The following is a 16495-nucleotide window of genomic DNA, read 5'->3' on the forward strand; positions in this document are numbered from 1 at the left end:
TGCTGCGTGTTTTCTTTTATCTTTAAGATTGTAGTCATTTTATTATCTGCTGTCAAGAAGGTCTTTTTTTCAACTTCCTTAATGCTTTAGATTTCAGTGGTGATTATTTTCCCTGCAGGGTGTGAGAATAAATCTTAGGTTCATGCTGTCACGGAACAGGTAGTTTTACAGAAGTGTTTAAATGAAATACCATTTAGATACCAATTAGCATCCAACAGCATAACTACCAATAGCAACTCAATGGACTTGGAATAACTATTGCACAGCAATCCTAATACATTAGCATACTTGTACTATGGTGCTGCAATGGAATACCAGTGCATTGGTTCATATCATAGTAAGTACTATTCTAACAATAGCTCTATAGCAGCCGTTATGTTACCATTGTCTCTTTGTAGAAAACTATTGCATTGTCAATGTAGTGCTACTGAATTGACATTGAAGGCCATTCTGTTTATACATAAGGCCAATATTTAAATAAGCAAGACCTATATCTGTTAAAGGTGGATTTCAGGGTTTTCTGTATGTGCCTCTGTGACAGTCTGGCTCGCAGTGGTGTGGTGGATGACGTCACGGACCAGGAAGTAACTGACTCCAAAACAGTGGATGGGCGGGTGAAACTGAGTGCAAAAGCACTCAGCGTATTTAATAATAAACAAACAAAATATTTAAACAAAATATAAACAAAAGGGCACGAGGGCCAAACGAATAAATAAACAAACAAGTAAGTGCCGTGCTGGATTATCCAGCACGTATTAGCAATTGTTTTTTTAAATATTATTCCTTCTCTCCGCTCCCCGTACTCTCTACTCCAACACCCCAACATCAAGTGCAGAGAGCTGCAGGTTTATATACTCTGGCCGAGGGATTAACTAGTTGGTAATTATCTTATTATCCCCCGGCCAGAGTCTGCACGCGTTTGGTAAGGATGCATGACTGTCAGCTATTTAAGTAATCAGTAGCTGATCAGCCATGCATCCTCACGGGGTTTTTAAATAATAATAAAAGACGCGGCGCTTTTACCCGCGCCGCAAACAAAAATACAAATAATAATAAATAGGGGCGGGACACTCCGCCACACATGCCCCCCCTTGTGCGCAGCACACATGGCCCCAACGGCCACCTCCCCCCTCAGTCTTAAAGTCCCGGAAGAGGGGGAAGCAAGTTACTTCTGGGGGGTGGCCATGGTGGAATCTCTGGCACCCCCCCATTCTTCGTGGCCGGCAGCTCCCTCTTCCGGGGCTCCCGCCACACTCTATCCTGCCGCGAAAGTGCGGCTGGGGGAGCTGGTCTCCTGACCTCTCCCCCCTTCCTCATGGCCGGCAGTTCCCCTCCGTGGGGCTCCGACCACATGATCTCCAGCCGCGAAAGTGCGGCTGGGGGAGCTGGTCTCCTGACCTCCCCCCCTTTCTTCATTTCTGGCAGCTCCCTTTCATGGAGCTCCGGCCATCGTGTAGCGACCCCAGGCGAAGCAGGATCCCTGGCGACCCCAGGTGAAGCCGGACCCTCGACGACCCCAGGCGAAGCAGGATCCCTGGCGACCCCAGGCAAAGCCGGACCCTCGACGACCCCAGGCGAAGCAGGATCCCCGGTGACCCTAGGCGAAGCCGGACCCTCGACGACCCCAGGCGAAGCAGGATCCCTGGCGACCCCAGGCGACGGCAGCAGCAGCGGACCCTCGGAAGGCGACGGCAGCAGCAGCGGACCCTCGGAAGGCGACGGCAGCAGCAGCGGACCCTCAGAAGGCGACGGCAGCAGCAGCGGACCCTCGGAAGGCGACGGCAGCAGCAGCGGACCCTCGGAAGGCGACGGCAGCAGCAGCGGACCCCCGGAAGGCGAACTCGGGAGGGGAGCCCCTGGCCATGGAGGCGGCAGCGGGAGCTCCACTTCTCCCTCGTACCCTGTGTCCTGTGGAGAACAAAAGGCAGCCCCAGGTGATGCAGAACAGCCATCCCCAGGCAATGGCGATGGTGGGTGGGGAAAGCAGTCCTCCCACAGCGGCTGAGACGGAACCAGCAGGTATTTACCCTCTGCTGGTGGAGGTGGGAGGGGCAAGCAGTCCTCCCACGGCGGCTGAGGCGGAACCAGCAGGCATTCACCCTCTGCTGGTGGAGGTGGGAGGGGCAAGCAGTCCTCCCACGACGGTGGAGGCGGAACCAGCAGGCATTCACCCTCTGCTGGTGGAGGTGGGAGGGGCAAGCAGTCCTCCCACGACGGTGGATGTGGAACCAGCAGGCTCCTCTTTCTCCTGCCATGGAGGGGGTTGGTCGGGTGCTATGTGACCCACTTCCCCAACAGCGAAGCACCACTCCTCACCTTTCAAGCAGGTGGGGCAGACGTCCAGCATGGTTGAGCTACAGTGGGACCTGCGACCGGCCCCACGCTGCTGTAGCTGCTGCTTCCTCCGTCCGCTTCTTCCCATATTTTTTTTTTTTTTTTTTTTTTTTTTTTCCCCCCAAAAAACACACAAAACCACTTTGAAAAAAAAAACGAACAAAAAAAAACGAGCTTTTCTTTCCTGGTCCGGCTATTGGAGGCGTTTGTTTTGTCCCACGCAGGACACCATATGTGACAGTCTGGCTCGCAGTGGTGTGGTGGATGACGTCACGGACCAGGAAGTAACTGACTCCAAAACAGTGGATGGGCGGGTGAAACTGAGTGCAAAAGCACTCAGCGTATTTAATAATAAACAAACAAAATATTTAAACAAAATATAAACAAAAGGGCACGAGGGCCAAACGAATAAATAAACAAACAAGTAAGTGCCGTGCTGGATTATCCAGCACGTATTAGCAATTGTTTTTTTAAATATTATTCCTTCTCTCCGCTCCCCGTACTCTCTACTCCAACACCCCAACATCAAGTGCAGAGAGCTGCAGGTTTATATACTCTGGCCGAGGGATTAACTAGTTGGTAATTATCTTATTATCCCCCGGCCAGAGTCTGCACGCGTTTGGTAAGGATGCATGACTGTCAGCTATTTAAGTAATCAGTAGCTGATCAGCCATGCATCCTCACGGGGTTTTTAAATAATAATAAAAGACGCGGCGCTTTTACCCGCACCGCAAACAAAAATACAAATAATAATAAATAGGGGCGGGACACTCCGCCACAGCCTCCTAGACATTCATACTCCACATTGCAACCAGACAGGCACAATTTTCAGGAGTAGATATTTACAAGGGGACAAGTCCATTCTAACTCTTTAGTCTGAGCTGTTGACAGCCAGATGAAGTGACTTTAGGCTGTCAGCTTCTGATCTCAAAGTCCCCTGTGCTTCATGTATCAGCAGGCTACGAAGCAAATCAAGTGGCTATTAAAATTAATAATTGGATACATTTAAGAACCAAAACTCTCAGCTCCGCCGCTTGGCTTTCTCTATGACTCTTAATTGTGGTTGCTGCCAATCGCTTGTGGATCTGAAAATGTATTACACACTGACTAAATCAGCATTGAGGCTGCCAACTCTGACTAAATGAGCCCTTTGTACTCCCCTGTAACACGCAGCTATAATTTCATCCTGTCAGCCTTGCCTTCGCATCCTATGGGATTTATATGAGTTGACTCCCTGGTGAGTGTGCCTGCATTCCTTTAATATTTTGAAATGCACAGGAGAGAGAGTCAGTCAGGGTAGTATTTTGCCGACGTTAATGCTAGATTTAAATTTGTAATACAGGTTTAAAGCCCGAATATCTGAAAGGGAATTAACCAAAGTTATAAGGAACATAAGAACATAAGAAAGTTTACAAACTAGAGGAGGCCATTCGGCCCATCTTCCTCGTTTGGTTGTTAGTAGCTTATTGATCCAAGAATCTCATCAAGCAGCTTCTTGAAGGATCCCAGCGGTCAGCTTCAACAACATTATTGAGGAGTTGGTTCCAGACCTTAACAATTCTCTGTGTAAAAAAGTGCCTTCTATTTTCTGTTCTGAATGCCCCTTTATCTAATCTCCATTTGTGACCCCTGGTCCTTGTTTCTTTTTTCAGGTCGAAAAAGACACCTGGGTCGACATTGTCAATACCTTTTAGAATTTTGAATGCTTGAATCAGATCACAACGTAGTCTTCTTTGTTCAAGACTGAACAGATTCAATTCTTTTAGCCTGTCTGCATACGACATGCCTTTAAACGTGCTCTTCTTTCTAGAGCAGCAATATCCTTTTTGTAACAAGGTGACCAGAACTGAACAAAATATTCTAGATGAGGTCTTACTAATGCATTGTAAAGTTTTAACATTACTTCCCTTGATTTAAATTCAACATTTTTCACAATATAATTCAATATATATCATAGTTTAACTCTCAACCATATCTAATGTTATACTCTGTGAGAATATTATAAGCTAGATGTAATTTCAACAGCACAGCTTGGCCCTTTTTCATACAAATGTGAAATGATGGGCAGCTGTGAATTTTCCTTTGAAACTCTACCCAGCAAGAGTAGCAGATGAAAGATGGATTTAAGCCAGGCACAAAGAAAAAGACTCTCTGCAGAGTCACAGTGTGGAAAAGTTATCATTAAGATGGGGATGGGCGGTGTGTGTGACTGTCTCTTTTCGAAACGTATTACCATCCTATAAACTGACCAATTAAACCACCAGTGCCTGGAGCCAACTAAATCCATTTTGTTCCTACCAGCATGCATAAAACACAACTGGAGATAAAATGCATTCCATTGGGACAGATACCTGCAGTGTTCAATCACTTACTATGTTGTTACTACAATTTGACATAAGAAATTCACTGTAATCCAATTGAAATGTCAGTTTAAAAGTGTGGTGCCATTTTCTCTGATTTCATTATTTTTGAGTAGGGTAGCTTTTCCTTTTTAATGTATTTTCTTCACTATGAAAGTCTCTGAAAGTACAGCACTATAAGCACCATTTACTTTAACCTTTTCAGTGCCTCTGACAAGCCTTTTCAGTGCCTCTGACACAGTTTTTAAAGAACAATGTAAAAATGCCATTTTTAAGAACACAAACGTTCGATTTTAGTGGCAGTGAAAAGGTTAGTTTCCTGTAGAGGCTCTTGGAAATGTATTTTTCTTCCTGTTTAGATTCACCTTGTAGATCATTAACTGCTTCAGTCATCTCATCCTGGTGTCTTTTTGACCTCAAAAGGCCTCCCAAACATGTCTTCTCTCTAAGTTCAGCTGGTACACCAAAGTTTAATCATTAACCTGTCCCCTCCTGCAACGCTCTGTTCCCATTGGATTTAAGAAACATCACATTTGCGCTGCGTGTGAGTTCTAACGGATTTCATTTTTACATCCACTTGGGGCAGAGTGGTGCAGGTGGACAAATTAATGGTTTACATTTAAAAATGTTTGGATTATTATTGCAAAAGAATAGACTGACTAAGACACACTATTTAAAAATTACTACTTTTTATCAACAGCTTGTGACATTTTTACAAATGATATTGACTGAGTTTTACAACCTTCTGATCAACCCATAAAGATAAATTCTGGTAGTTTACTATGCAACTCCTGTAACTCCTGACAGCAGAGTTGCTTTTCTGTAAAGGATTTTGGAAACACTTGTTAATATATGCTATTGTACTTGTCCTGCCATGCTTTCTATGTTATACAGTATAATGACTGTATCCCTGTTGCAAGTGAGACAGACTTTGATAGAGGGTTGATAGTAGAAGATCATTTGTCAGTCTCAAAAGTGATGGCTCCACCGCTCAGGATAACAGACTGCTGTGGATTTCACCCCCCACTTACAGGATAGAATTAGAGGTGGAAATCATTGAAGAATCGTCACATTTCACTCCAGTACAATTTCAACACAACATAGACTTGTCATGTTGAATTAGTGCTGTTGTGTCAGTCGTAGCCGTATACCCTATTGGCTATGTCAAGGCAGGTGTTTTTAATCCCGTATTGTATCCATCAGTAGCTAAGATTTTAAGTGGAAAGACTTTCCATTTAAACATTTCTTTAAGAGGTCACAACCTATTTTCTTATCCTAAGATGTTTGTTTTTCCATTTCTTTTTGGAATCTAAAATTCAATCTACAAGCCAGAAAGTAGCATGAAAATATTAAAATAATTTTCAATACCATCCCAACCAGTTCTGTGCTGGTAATCTTAGTAGCTCATTCGGTCCCTGCACAAACATGAATGGATGTTGAATATGCCAGTGAGCACCAGTTTGCTGCAATAAAAAGAGAATGAAAAAATATGCAATCTTCTGGGGGTTGGGGGTGGGGGGCAGGAAGATGAAAATGATTATGGCAGGCAGACAATATTCCCCTTTCCTTTCATGTCAACGGGGGCAAAGCTGAGATTTTTCATAAATGACAAATGATTTGTACACAGATCAGCAAGCCTATGCCCTAAATATATCAATAACCTATTCTGCCCGGACAAGACCTGTCCCTTTGTGCTGTGCCTCCCGCAGGCAGCGAAATTGAGCAATTTATCTAACTTACCATGTGTACTTTCTTTCTACACTTTCAATTTATGAGCCAATTTATTTGTTTCTTTTTTAGGTTGCTAACATTCTTATTTGTTTCCATCTCTTGGATGCCTTGCCTGTTTGATTTCTTTTCCATTAGTATTTTGATGTACTTTCGTAGTTTTTTATTTTTCTTCACAAGGCAAGTGAACTGTGAAAGGCGAGACTGCTACAGACTTACAGGTGTGCGGTTTGTGTTGTCAAGATATTACAGGGGCTTAGGTTTTGAGAATAGTTTCATTTAATAAATACTGTAGGTTCAAATTGCCAAGTTTTTTGTAAGTTAAAATTATTTTATTCTTGTGGCTGTCTGAAAATGTTCATGTGCACTGTGTGCATTATTCAATGTGCATGTTTACAGCGTTCTTATATTTTGATTACTACAGTATGTTTTACATGTACAGTAGAGTAGACCACATATTAAAAATATTATATTTTGTTAACAATATAGTAATAAATGCATACCTAGTGCTACAGTAAAATATGAATATTTGTTGTATCACACTTATTCTGTGTTTTAAGCTTCTTTTGCCAGGTTATTGGTGAACTGTGGCGGAGTGTCCCGCCCCTATTTATTATTATTTGTATTTTTGTTTGCGGCGCGGTTAAAGCGCTGCTTCTTTTGTTATTGTTTTTTATATTTATAATTTAAAAACCCTGTGAGGATGCATGACTGATCAGCTACTGATTATTTAACTAGCTGACAGTCACGCATCCTTACCAAACGCGTGCAGACTGTGGCCGAGGGGTAATAAGATAATTAACAGCCAGTTAACCCCTCGGCCAGAGTATAAGAACCTGCAGCTGTCTGTGCTGCGTGGTTGGGTGTACAGAGAGGAGGTACGGGGAGATAGAGAGAAGACAGAATTTAACAATTGCTAAAACATGCTGGATTAGCCAGCACAACACTTACTTGTTTGTCTGTCTGATTCGTTTGGCCCTCGTGCCCTTTGTTTTGTTGATTGTTTAAATCTTTTGTTTTGTTTATTTATTTATTAAATACGCTGAGTGCAGTAGCAATCAGCTTCACCCGCCCATCCACTGTTTTGATTCAGTTACTTCCTGGTCCGTGACGTCACCACACCTCACCACTGCGAGCCATCCTGCCACATGAACTCTGAGTCAACTCCGCTTACTGTCACTATATTGATGAGTCCCTTTAATGATACATACACGATTTCACTGTAATTCATACCACAAATTACAGGACAAGAAGAATCTCCATGCTGTTCAGTTTGGATAAACAAACCTCACAAAGGATCTCTGTCCCAGTCTTTGTCGCATAATTCATATTTATTATTTTTGTTTTGTTGGGTCCCTGGCTGCGACAATTCCAGTAATGTGTGAATGTGGTTGGAAAAGGGACAACTGGGGTTTACGCTGTTTTAAAAGTTAGTGAAGCACTGAGAAAAGTGATATACCAAAGAGGAAGTTATGTGTGTTACAGTAAGACAGGAGTCTATATCTGTGCTGGGAGAAGCTGCGTCTACTCTTTTGAAGCATTTTAAATACAAATGTATATATAATTGTAAAATTATAAGAAAAAGCAACACACCTACTTTGTTTTGTTTTGTCAGCAATTATGTATTAAATGCTGAAACTGTTTGTCAGAGACATACTGCTGTTTAAGCCATAATTTAAGCCTACCCTTAAGGCGATGTTCCTTACTCAGCCGAATCACCCAATGAGCTACCTAATGAAGGAGTCACAGCAGACTCCCAGTACTCTACAGCTCCCTCTTCCAGTGATGTGTGAAGAGTTACCTGGTTCGAAAGGCCTACGTGGATGTCAGGCAAAGCTTTACTAGAAAATGCTCACTTATATTCAGGTGGTTCACTACAGTATATGATATACATGGAAATGTTTTATTATTCTGTGATTATATTTTATTTGTATTATTGTAAAAAAAAATATATATATTTTGTATAGTTGTCTTTAGGAAAACGCCCAAATTCTGTTCATCACCATGAAAAACTCATGGAAATTCCAGTTATATAGCACGCAGTTGAAAAAAAAAATGTAAAAAATTGAGGATATTTTTTGTACCAAAAACATATTTTTTATATGCCTCCCTGTGGAAGGTTTTTGGAAGTTTTCTTTTTTGATAGTAATTCATATATATCAGTGTAGAAAATAAGCTAAAAAGAACAGGGGTCCCTCATGGTTGTAGATAGGGTTTGCATTTTTCGGTTTGTATTTTTTGTTTATTTCGGGGGGGGGGGGGGGGGGGGTTCAGTTTTTTTATCATTTGGCAAAATCGGTTATTTTTGGATATTAAAAATAAACCCAATCAGACACATACATTTTCAGTTTCTATATTAAATTGCATGTACGTTTCATTAATATTTATACAAAGGTTAACTTACTGTGCTGAAGTGACGCTGTCCACATTTAGGATTCCGGCCATGTAGAACTCTGGATGCATTTTGAATCTGAGAATTGTAAGTAACAGATTTCATTTTATGCCTCATTACTGCCTGCATATCTATCACACTACAGTTCATGGGTTTTTTTCAGCCCACCCTATAGCTATAATGTACTGTAGTAATTCATCTCAGCATTCAAGAAGTTATTTACATTTTTTCCTAAAATTAAACATTCATTTGATATTTATGTAACTATAATAATAATAATAATAATAATAATAATAATAATAATAATAATAATAATAATAACAAGAAAAACTCTACTATGCATTAGTAGAAGCATAACTGTACAGCAGTTTTATATTTACAATAACTTTTTCAGTTTATCACTGAATAAACACCATAAACATTGATGACACCATGTAACAATTTTTTTTTTTTTTTTTTGTTCCTGGGTAGTAAGTGTTATTTCCTAATTGCTTATGCCTCAAAAGTATAGAAAATGGCTATTATTCCCCAGAAACTTTGCTTTTGTGACCAGGACAGTGATATTTTGAAATTTACCTATTTTCCAGAACATTCCAGATAGATTAAGTGCTGAGTAAACTTGGAGTAACTTCTAGAACTTTCTAGAACTTTCCAGTAATATAAATAGTAGTATAAATACAGGGGCCTTAAGCCCACCAGTTCAGTTTAGTTCCAGCTGCCTAAGTGGATACATATCTGCATTTTTCTGAGATGGCATCAAGGTCATAGGAGACTTCAAAATGGTGGCATTCCTGATGGGTCTCCAAGGCGGTTTTACCAAGTTTCCCTGCTATCTTTGCCTTTGGGACAGCAGGGACACCAAGGCGCACTACCACAGGCGGGACTGGCCACAGCGGACCCAGTTCTCTGTGGGGAGGAACAACGTCAAGTGGGAGCCACTGGTGGACCCCCGGAAGGTGCTGATGCCACCACTGCACATCAAATTGGGCCTTATGGAGCAAGGCGAGCGCTTCCACCAGGATATACTGGACTTTGAACGCCGCTACCAAGGACAGTATAACGAGAACATGATGGGAGACTACATTTGGGGGCTGATTCGTGAAAGTGATTTACAGTATAATCGTAAATCTCGAAAAACTACTCACTTCTAAATCTTTTGTAGTCATTTTTGTATTACTTTAGTATAAATACATGTTAATTTGGATTCATATGTTGTTTTTTTCTGACTTTATGTGAACGAAAAGACACAAATTTGCCCGTTTTCTCATTGGAAATAGGTAAATTTCAAAATATCACTGTCCTGGTCACAAAAGCAAAGTTTGTGGGGAATAATAGCCATTTTCTATACTTTTGAGGCATAAGCAATTAGGAAATAACACTTACTACCCAGGAACAAAAATTGTGTTACATAGTGTGATTGGTCAGTAGCAATGTCTTTGCTCACTGCAAACCTTATGAAAGTCGTTTTCTTTATGTAGAAACAGAGAAGTGCATGATTGACATTATTTAAAATATATTGCCAAAACACAGTTTTATCGGTTTAAAAAAAATTAAAAATGGATTTTCTAAATAGGTCTTGATATTGGTGTTTTTTCGGTTATGATCGGTTAAAACCAAAAACTTCAAGCCCAATTTGTAGAGGTGGTATGGTGTGATTGGCAGTCGTGATAAATTGAGCTGTGGAGGAAGAAAGATGAAGGAGAGGGGAAACAGAAAAGATAAAATCCAGAAGAATAAGAAATGACAAGGCTTTTAAAGATGCTTGCCGGCCACGTACAGCAATGTGCTCCAGGCTCTACAAACGGCAGACGCAGCACTTGTATATGACAGGGGGTCACTTATCCTATTAATTGTGCAATTTCAGGCAGACTATTATAACCACTAGTCACATAAAATATTAGCTCAAAGCCTGCTAGGCCACCCCTTTATTTTGTCATTTTAATAATTTCCAGAGGTGTAATACGAGTTATTAACCTATGTATTATTGAAGTAACTGTATTAGATGTGTGCTCTCCTCTGTGTAATAACCAAATCTTAAAAACCCTTTCCACACAACAACTTGTGCCCAAGTTCTTACATATACTGCCACCTCACTATAAATTGACTTCCTGTGCAGCATTTATTTGGATTCTAACACATTGAACAAGTTCTGAGAAACATATGTAACATGTAAAGCATCTACAAAATTCTCTTTCTTCCCCTCGTGGTGCTTGGGATATTACCGTACTTCTAGCTTCTGGTGATGAGGGCAGTTTATCAATCTACTTCTTCTGAAACCAGAACTCATTAACTTTACAGTTTGAGATATGCAATGGTAGTTTCAGCAGCAGACTCATTGGAGGTGGGGGTTTGAGGAGGGATAAAAAGGTGGAGAAAAGTCAACAGGGGTTGTTAGTAGAGGACAGGATGATAGGTAGCTGGGATCTCTTTCATCTCCACTCAGCAGTGCACAGCTCATTACGGGATGAGCAGGGTGTAGAGAATAGCCACGGCTGGGAAGGGGAGGAGCGAGCAGGGCAGGAGACAATAGGACAGAAGTAGTGCAGAGGTGCGGTGAGAGAAGAAGAAAGAGTCATGGTGGCTGGGTCTGCTGAAAGCTGTGAGAATGAGTCAGTAGGGGGACGAAGGGAGAGAGCACAGGAAGTAATGGTGGTTGGGGAAAGGGAGAGAAGATTGCGGCGAGAATGCAATTCAATGGTGTCAAATTCAAAAGTGCTGACAAGATGGAGGAGAAAGCAGAGGGTATTGAGAAGTTCCAGGGTGAAGAAAGTAGGAATCCAGTTCCCCAGCCTCGTCCTGAGGAGCAAGGAGAGTTAGAGAGGAGATAGACAGAGGACAGAGCAGCTGGGGCAGCAGTGTTCTCAGGGGTGATGCATGTTTCTGTAGGGGCCAGAAACTGGCCCTTACTCTGTTAAAGACTGTCCCACTCATCATTTCCAGTGAAATTATATTGCCACTGTACTTGACATATGTTGCCATCCTAGTGATATCATGAAACACTGATACAAGAATTGTGTACAACTGGAACAAGGGTTAGGGCAATCAGATTGCATCATCCAGAAGCTTTTTCAAAGGCAAAAACTCTTGTATTATCATTCTGTCTAATACCTAAATCGCACTGGCCTGTGTAAAAATATGGCTTGAGGCACATCTATTTAATTTTACAAGGACAATATCACACACTCATTATTTTGCAGCCTGTGGGTGCTTCGTACCCAAACACATTTGTCATATAATATCAATGTGTTAATCCTAGTACGTTTTTTTTTTGTATGTTTTTCTGTTAAATCTGTACATATTAGTGCTGGGACCAATATTAAAATATCCAACTAACACTGTGTAGTAATTCATTGTTTTATTTTATTTCTACATCCCCGGTCCGGATTTGAATTGCCGAACCTCTGCACTGAAGGCAGACACGCTACAGTTTCGCTAAAGGGGAATCACCCCTATCAGGCTTCAAATGTATTTATTGACAAAAATTACCATGTTGGTATTTACGAATGAAAAATATATCATGCAAAGGAAACCTTTGCATTAATGATATCTGAAATAAATACAACACATTCTAAATAACACACATGTCTCAACTATCTTTAATAGGTCATTTTATGTGGTACCATTTTTTTTATTTTTTTTTACCACTGAGAGATTATGCCATAGTATAATAAAATGATAGAATATTTGAATATTGAAGCATAGATTGGAACCCATGTGTGTTCCAGTACTAGTAAATATATTATATGTGCTACAAATCAGAGATGGATACTACATTTACGTGATGGATAAACCAAGACAATATTTGTAAAAGCAATCGAATATAAATTGAATCTGTTATCAATTGAATTGACTATTCTCATGCCATACATTATTGATTACATTTTACATTAAAATAAAATTCATGGGGGGGAGTCAAGAACATTTAGGAAATTTGAATCAATATAGTCAATATTCAGTGGTCAATATGTTATGGTAAAAGTTTGAATATTGGAAAATCTCAATAATTACATTTATCACCTTACTTGGATATACCAGATTCAAACTTTTAATGTAACAAATATACCAGCAGTATTAGTCACAAAGGTAGTAGGGGGCACACAACCCTGTGCATATACAGGCACATTTATATTGTATGAATATAGCCCATAGATACAGTAGCTTTACTCAGTGTATTCCCCATTGAAGTGGAAAATGTGTAATCTGTCACTTCTTCTTTATTCAGGTGTCAAAGGGGTCGGTTCTTCAGGTCATTCCCGACAGGTATGTTCTTCTTTCATTCGCTGTATTCATTTAAACATCGTACAACCACACAGATAACCTAATTACTCAGCTCCTTCATTTTGCCATTCAGATTAGCACAAGCCATTTAGGATTATTAAATTCAGTAAATAATTGGTAGTGTTTTTAACATTATGGAAGAATATCTTGTTGGTAACTAAGACTTTACAATATACTTTCTTACCCCTTTTTACTTTATTTGGGGAGACATTTTGCTTTTTTCAAATACAGTACTAGAGAAGTTTAAGACTCGAAACATTTGTGTAACATGAAAGACTTTAAGAAGACGATAGGATTTGGTTTTATAGAAGGGTGTTTGTCTAACACAGAAAATTACACCAAGCTGTGCTTCCAAATTCTTATGCTCATAGACCTGCTAATAAATCGAGTGGGAGGGTTTTGGGGTCTTTTAGGAAAGGAGTTTGTTATAACTTATAGTAATATGATGTTTTAATGCAATAACTATCCAAGGGTTTCACAGACTCTAATTACAGACTGCCTAAAGTTACCTTATTATTTATTATTATTTATTTCATAGCAATAAGTAAGGTAGTCCAACATTATTGTTAATCTACCAATATATTTAATGAAATCATTATTTTACTCAATATTATTTTTAGTTATTATTCATATGAAGCAATACTAAAAGAAACTGGTAAAATTGGCAAATGTTTCAAGTTGATACTTACAAAACCTCATCTCACTACTGTAGACTTGTAGTTTGTCAAAAAAAAAAAAAATGTAGCAACAGTTAGGTGTCTCGAGCTGCAGGCAAGGGCATTTAACAAAAGTCCAGGTCAATTATCTACAAATATTGACAGCCATTAATGATGTTATAAACCAAATAAATGTTTTTGTGTTTTAAGGTTATATGTTGGTCTGAATCACTTAGGCTTCTTGACATTTATATTGTTGTTTAAAGCAAGTTCCTGTTTTTAGAGGGCATTCATTTTAAATAAACTGATTTTAATAATAGTTATTAATAATTAGATTTTATATAGTGTATCCGTTTTAATATCCTGTTTACTATGTACCGTCCATCACCACGCGCCTTTGGGCAGCAGCTAGGGATGTGCTCTAGATTGCTACACCTTGAGCAGAGCAGACAGGCTGATGATCCTGCCCTGAAACGTCCTGCAGAACATTGTTTGCCAACAACAGGAGAATTAATGCAGACATCTAAACCGAAATATGTATTTTACAGTTACAGTACTTGCATTTAAATACAATTGAGAATTGATGCTAGAGTACTAGAATACCTAAGCCTGTTTTCAAGAGGAAGACATTGTATACAGACATTTTGTATATGTTAGCATTTTCGTGGTAAGATGTTCTGGCAATGTACTGAACTTCCTGTGTGTCTCCTCACTGCAGAGTACTTACCATGGGCACTTTTTATTTTCAGTATGTTTTGCTGCCTTTTCGTAGCTGTGCAGATCAGAATCAATTACTTCCCACTCAGTGCTTTATAAACACGGCATACATGGCTTTAGGCTGGAGTAGTTAATATGGAGTCATTGCTTCAGTATCCCTTAGGGGTAAGGTCACCCATTCCCCATAGCGATTAGATGACATTGATTTTATGACCATATATATACTAGGCCTTTGTTCTATATTGTTTGAAAAAGATATATACTACAGGTGTTATTAACCATTTCAAATAGCTGAGCAGTATTTAGACATGTAAAAGTTGGGCCAATGTACTGAGGCGTTGACCAAAGGACACATTTTGAGTTAAAGCAAAGGGTAACAGAGCAATGGGTTACCAAGTAATTGTGTTGCTGCTGATTCATTGGAAATTCTTCAAGAGCTGCCTGGATGCAGTCCTGGGATCAATTACCTAAAAGGAACTGGACAAGCATTAATGGGCTGAATGCCCTTGTTCTTAACTTTTCATTATGTTATTTTGTCTTTCCACTGACAGAGCCAGGTTTTTTTTCAATTAGCATGTTGGTCTATGAAACTGGAGAGGGATGCAATCATGAATCACTACCTTCTATGGTATGCTGATGCACCTACACTGTAATACAATGATCACAGAAAGAATACATTGAAAAGAATCATCAGAAATATGTTTGTTAAAAGACAGTCATCATTATCTGAATTGCAGGGCTTGCTGTAAAAGGTCTGTGCTGTTAGTATGACATCATAACATGCCCATTCAAACAAACTAAAATGGTTACCATGATCCCTCTTAAATATTTTAATTTTAATGGAACCTTCCAGGTTTAATAAAGGTTAAATCACTGGATCTCCTCCGTGAATCCAGAAACCAGGAAATTAAGCAGACAAAGCATGGGGCATGCTGAGAACAGTTCCTCATGATTGAAGTGCACTTTTAGAGCTGTAAGAGGAAGCTCTGTCTGACTGTAGTCAGTGCTATTGACCCTCACATTCCCTGATTAATAAAATCACAAGCACCCAGAAAATGAAAAAGCTAACTGGAAAACATCTTTAAACTAAAACGTTATTGGTTACGCAAATCACAGTGTGTGTATTGAGCATTGATTAATTAACAAGGTACAAATTAAATCTGTAACAAAAAAGAACTGAGTATTAAAGAAGTAAGAGGTCAACCTGACAATGTGGGGCATGCATGGTAGGAGAAAATTGGAGTGAGTGTGTTGTTAATTATATACTTGGACTAAATCCATCAGTCTCTGAATGACATAGTCAATAGTTTTCTGGCAGTCATTACTGCAAGCTGAACATTATGCATTAGTGTGTATTCTAAAACATGAAAGGTCAATAGAGACGCCAACCAGCCTAGAATTACTGCGTATGTGACTCATTAGAGTGAGACATTGTTTAAGTGTCCCAAAAGGTTTTAAAAATATATATTTTTATATTTTAAGACTTTTTTCCCTTGATACCACTGTGGTGATAGTTGATATTATCCGATATGCCACTTGGATACTGTAACAGGGGGAACGCGGGTCGTCACTGAATAAGTCTTGTTGACAGATTTATGAACACCCAGGTGCTGCCACTAGGGTACCAGCAATGGAGCGCAGCCTCCCCGGGCACGCACCCCAGCCAATCCGGACCTCCCGATCAGCAGGCTCAATTGGTTGCCTTGCAACGCGTCTCCTGTTACGTGACAGCGACCGGGTCCTCCCTGTCACAGATACCAAAACGTTTTGTCTGTATCTTTTCAGATTAACCTTCTGTAGTCTGCACTGACAAAAGATGAGGTTGGTTTTGTATCTTAGATACAGAGTTCTACTAAAAACATGCAACAAACTTCATTTGTAGGTGTATCCAGGATAAAATGTACTTGGTTAATGTGCTGAAAATATCACCTTGACAGATATTTCCTTGAAAATGCTATTGGTATAACAAAATCACATTTTGTGGTGTTTGGCGATGTAATTTATATACTAACTATCCCACCGCTGGGGAG

The 16495-nt window shown here is 40.0% G+C and overlaps 1 protein-coding gene across 5 annotated transcripts in view; it reads left to right on the plus strand.

Moving 5' to 3' along the window:
• LOC117406694 (AF4/FMR2 family member 3-like) overlaps nt 1-16495 on the plus strand; it is a 266153-nt gene that overhangs the window by 190045 nt on the left and 59613 nt on the right. For all 5 annotated transcript variants that reach the window (XM_059028801.1, XM_034010963.3, XM_059028800.1 and 2 more), the window contains one exon: nt 13037-13074. In XM_059028801.1, the coding sequence (XP_058884784.1) occupies nt 13037-13074 (38 nt within the window). The remainder of the gene's footprint in view (nt 1-13036; nt 13075-16495) is intronic.

The sequence above is a fragment of the Acipenser ruthenus genome, chromosome 8 (assembly GCF_902713425.1).
Source record: "Acipenser ruthenus chromosome 8, fAciRut3.2 maternal haplotype, whole genome shotgun sequence".
NCBI classification, from domain to species: domain Eukaryota; kingdom Metazoa; phylum Chordata; class Actinopteri; order Acipenseriformes; family Acipenseridae; genus Acipenser; species Acipenser ruthenus.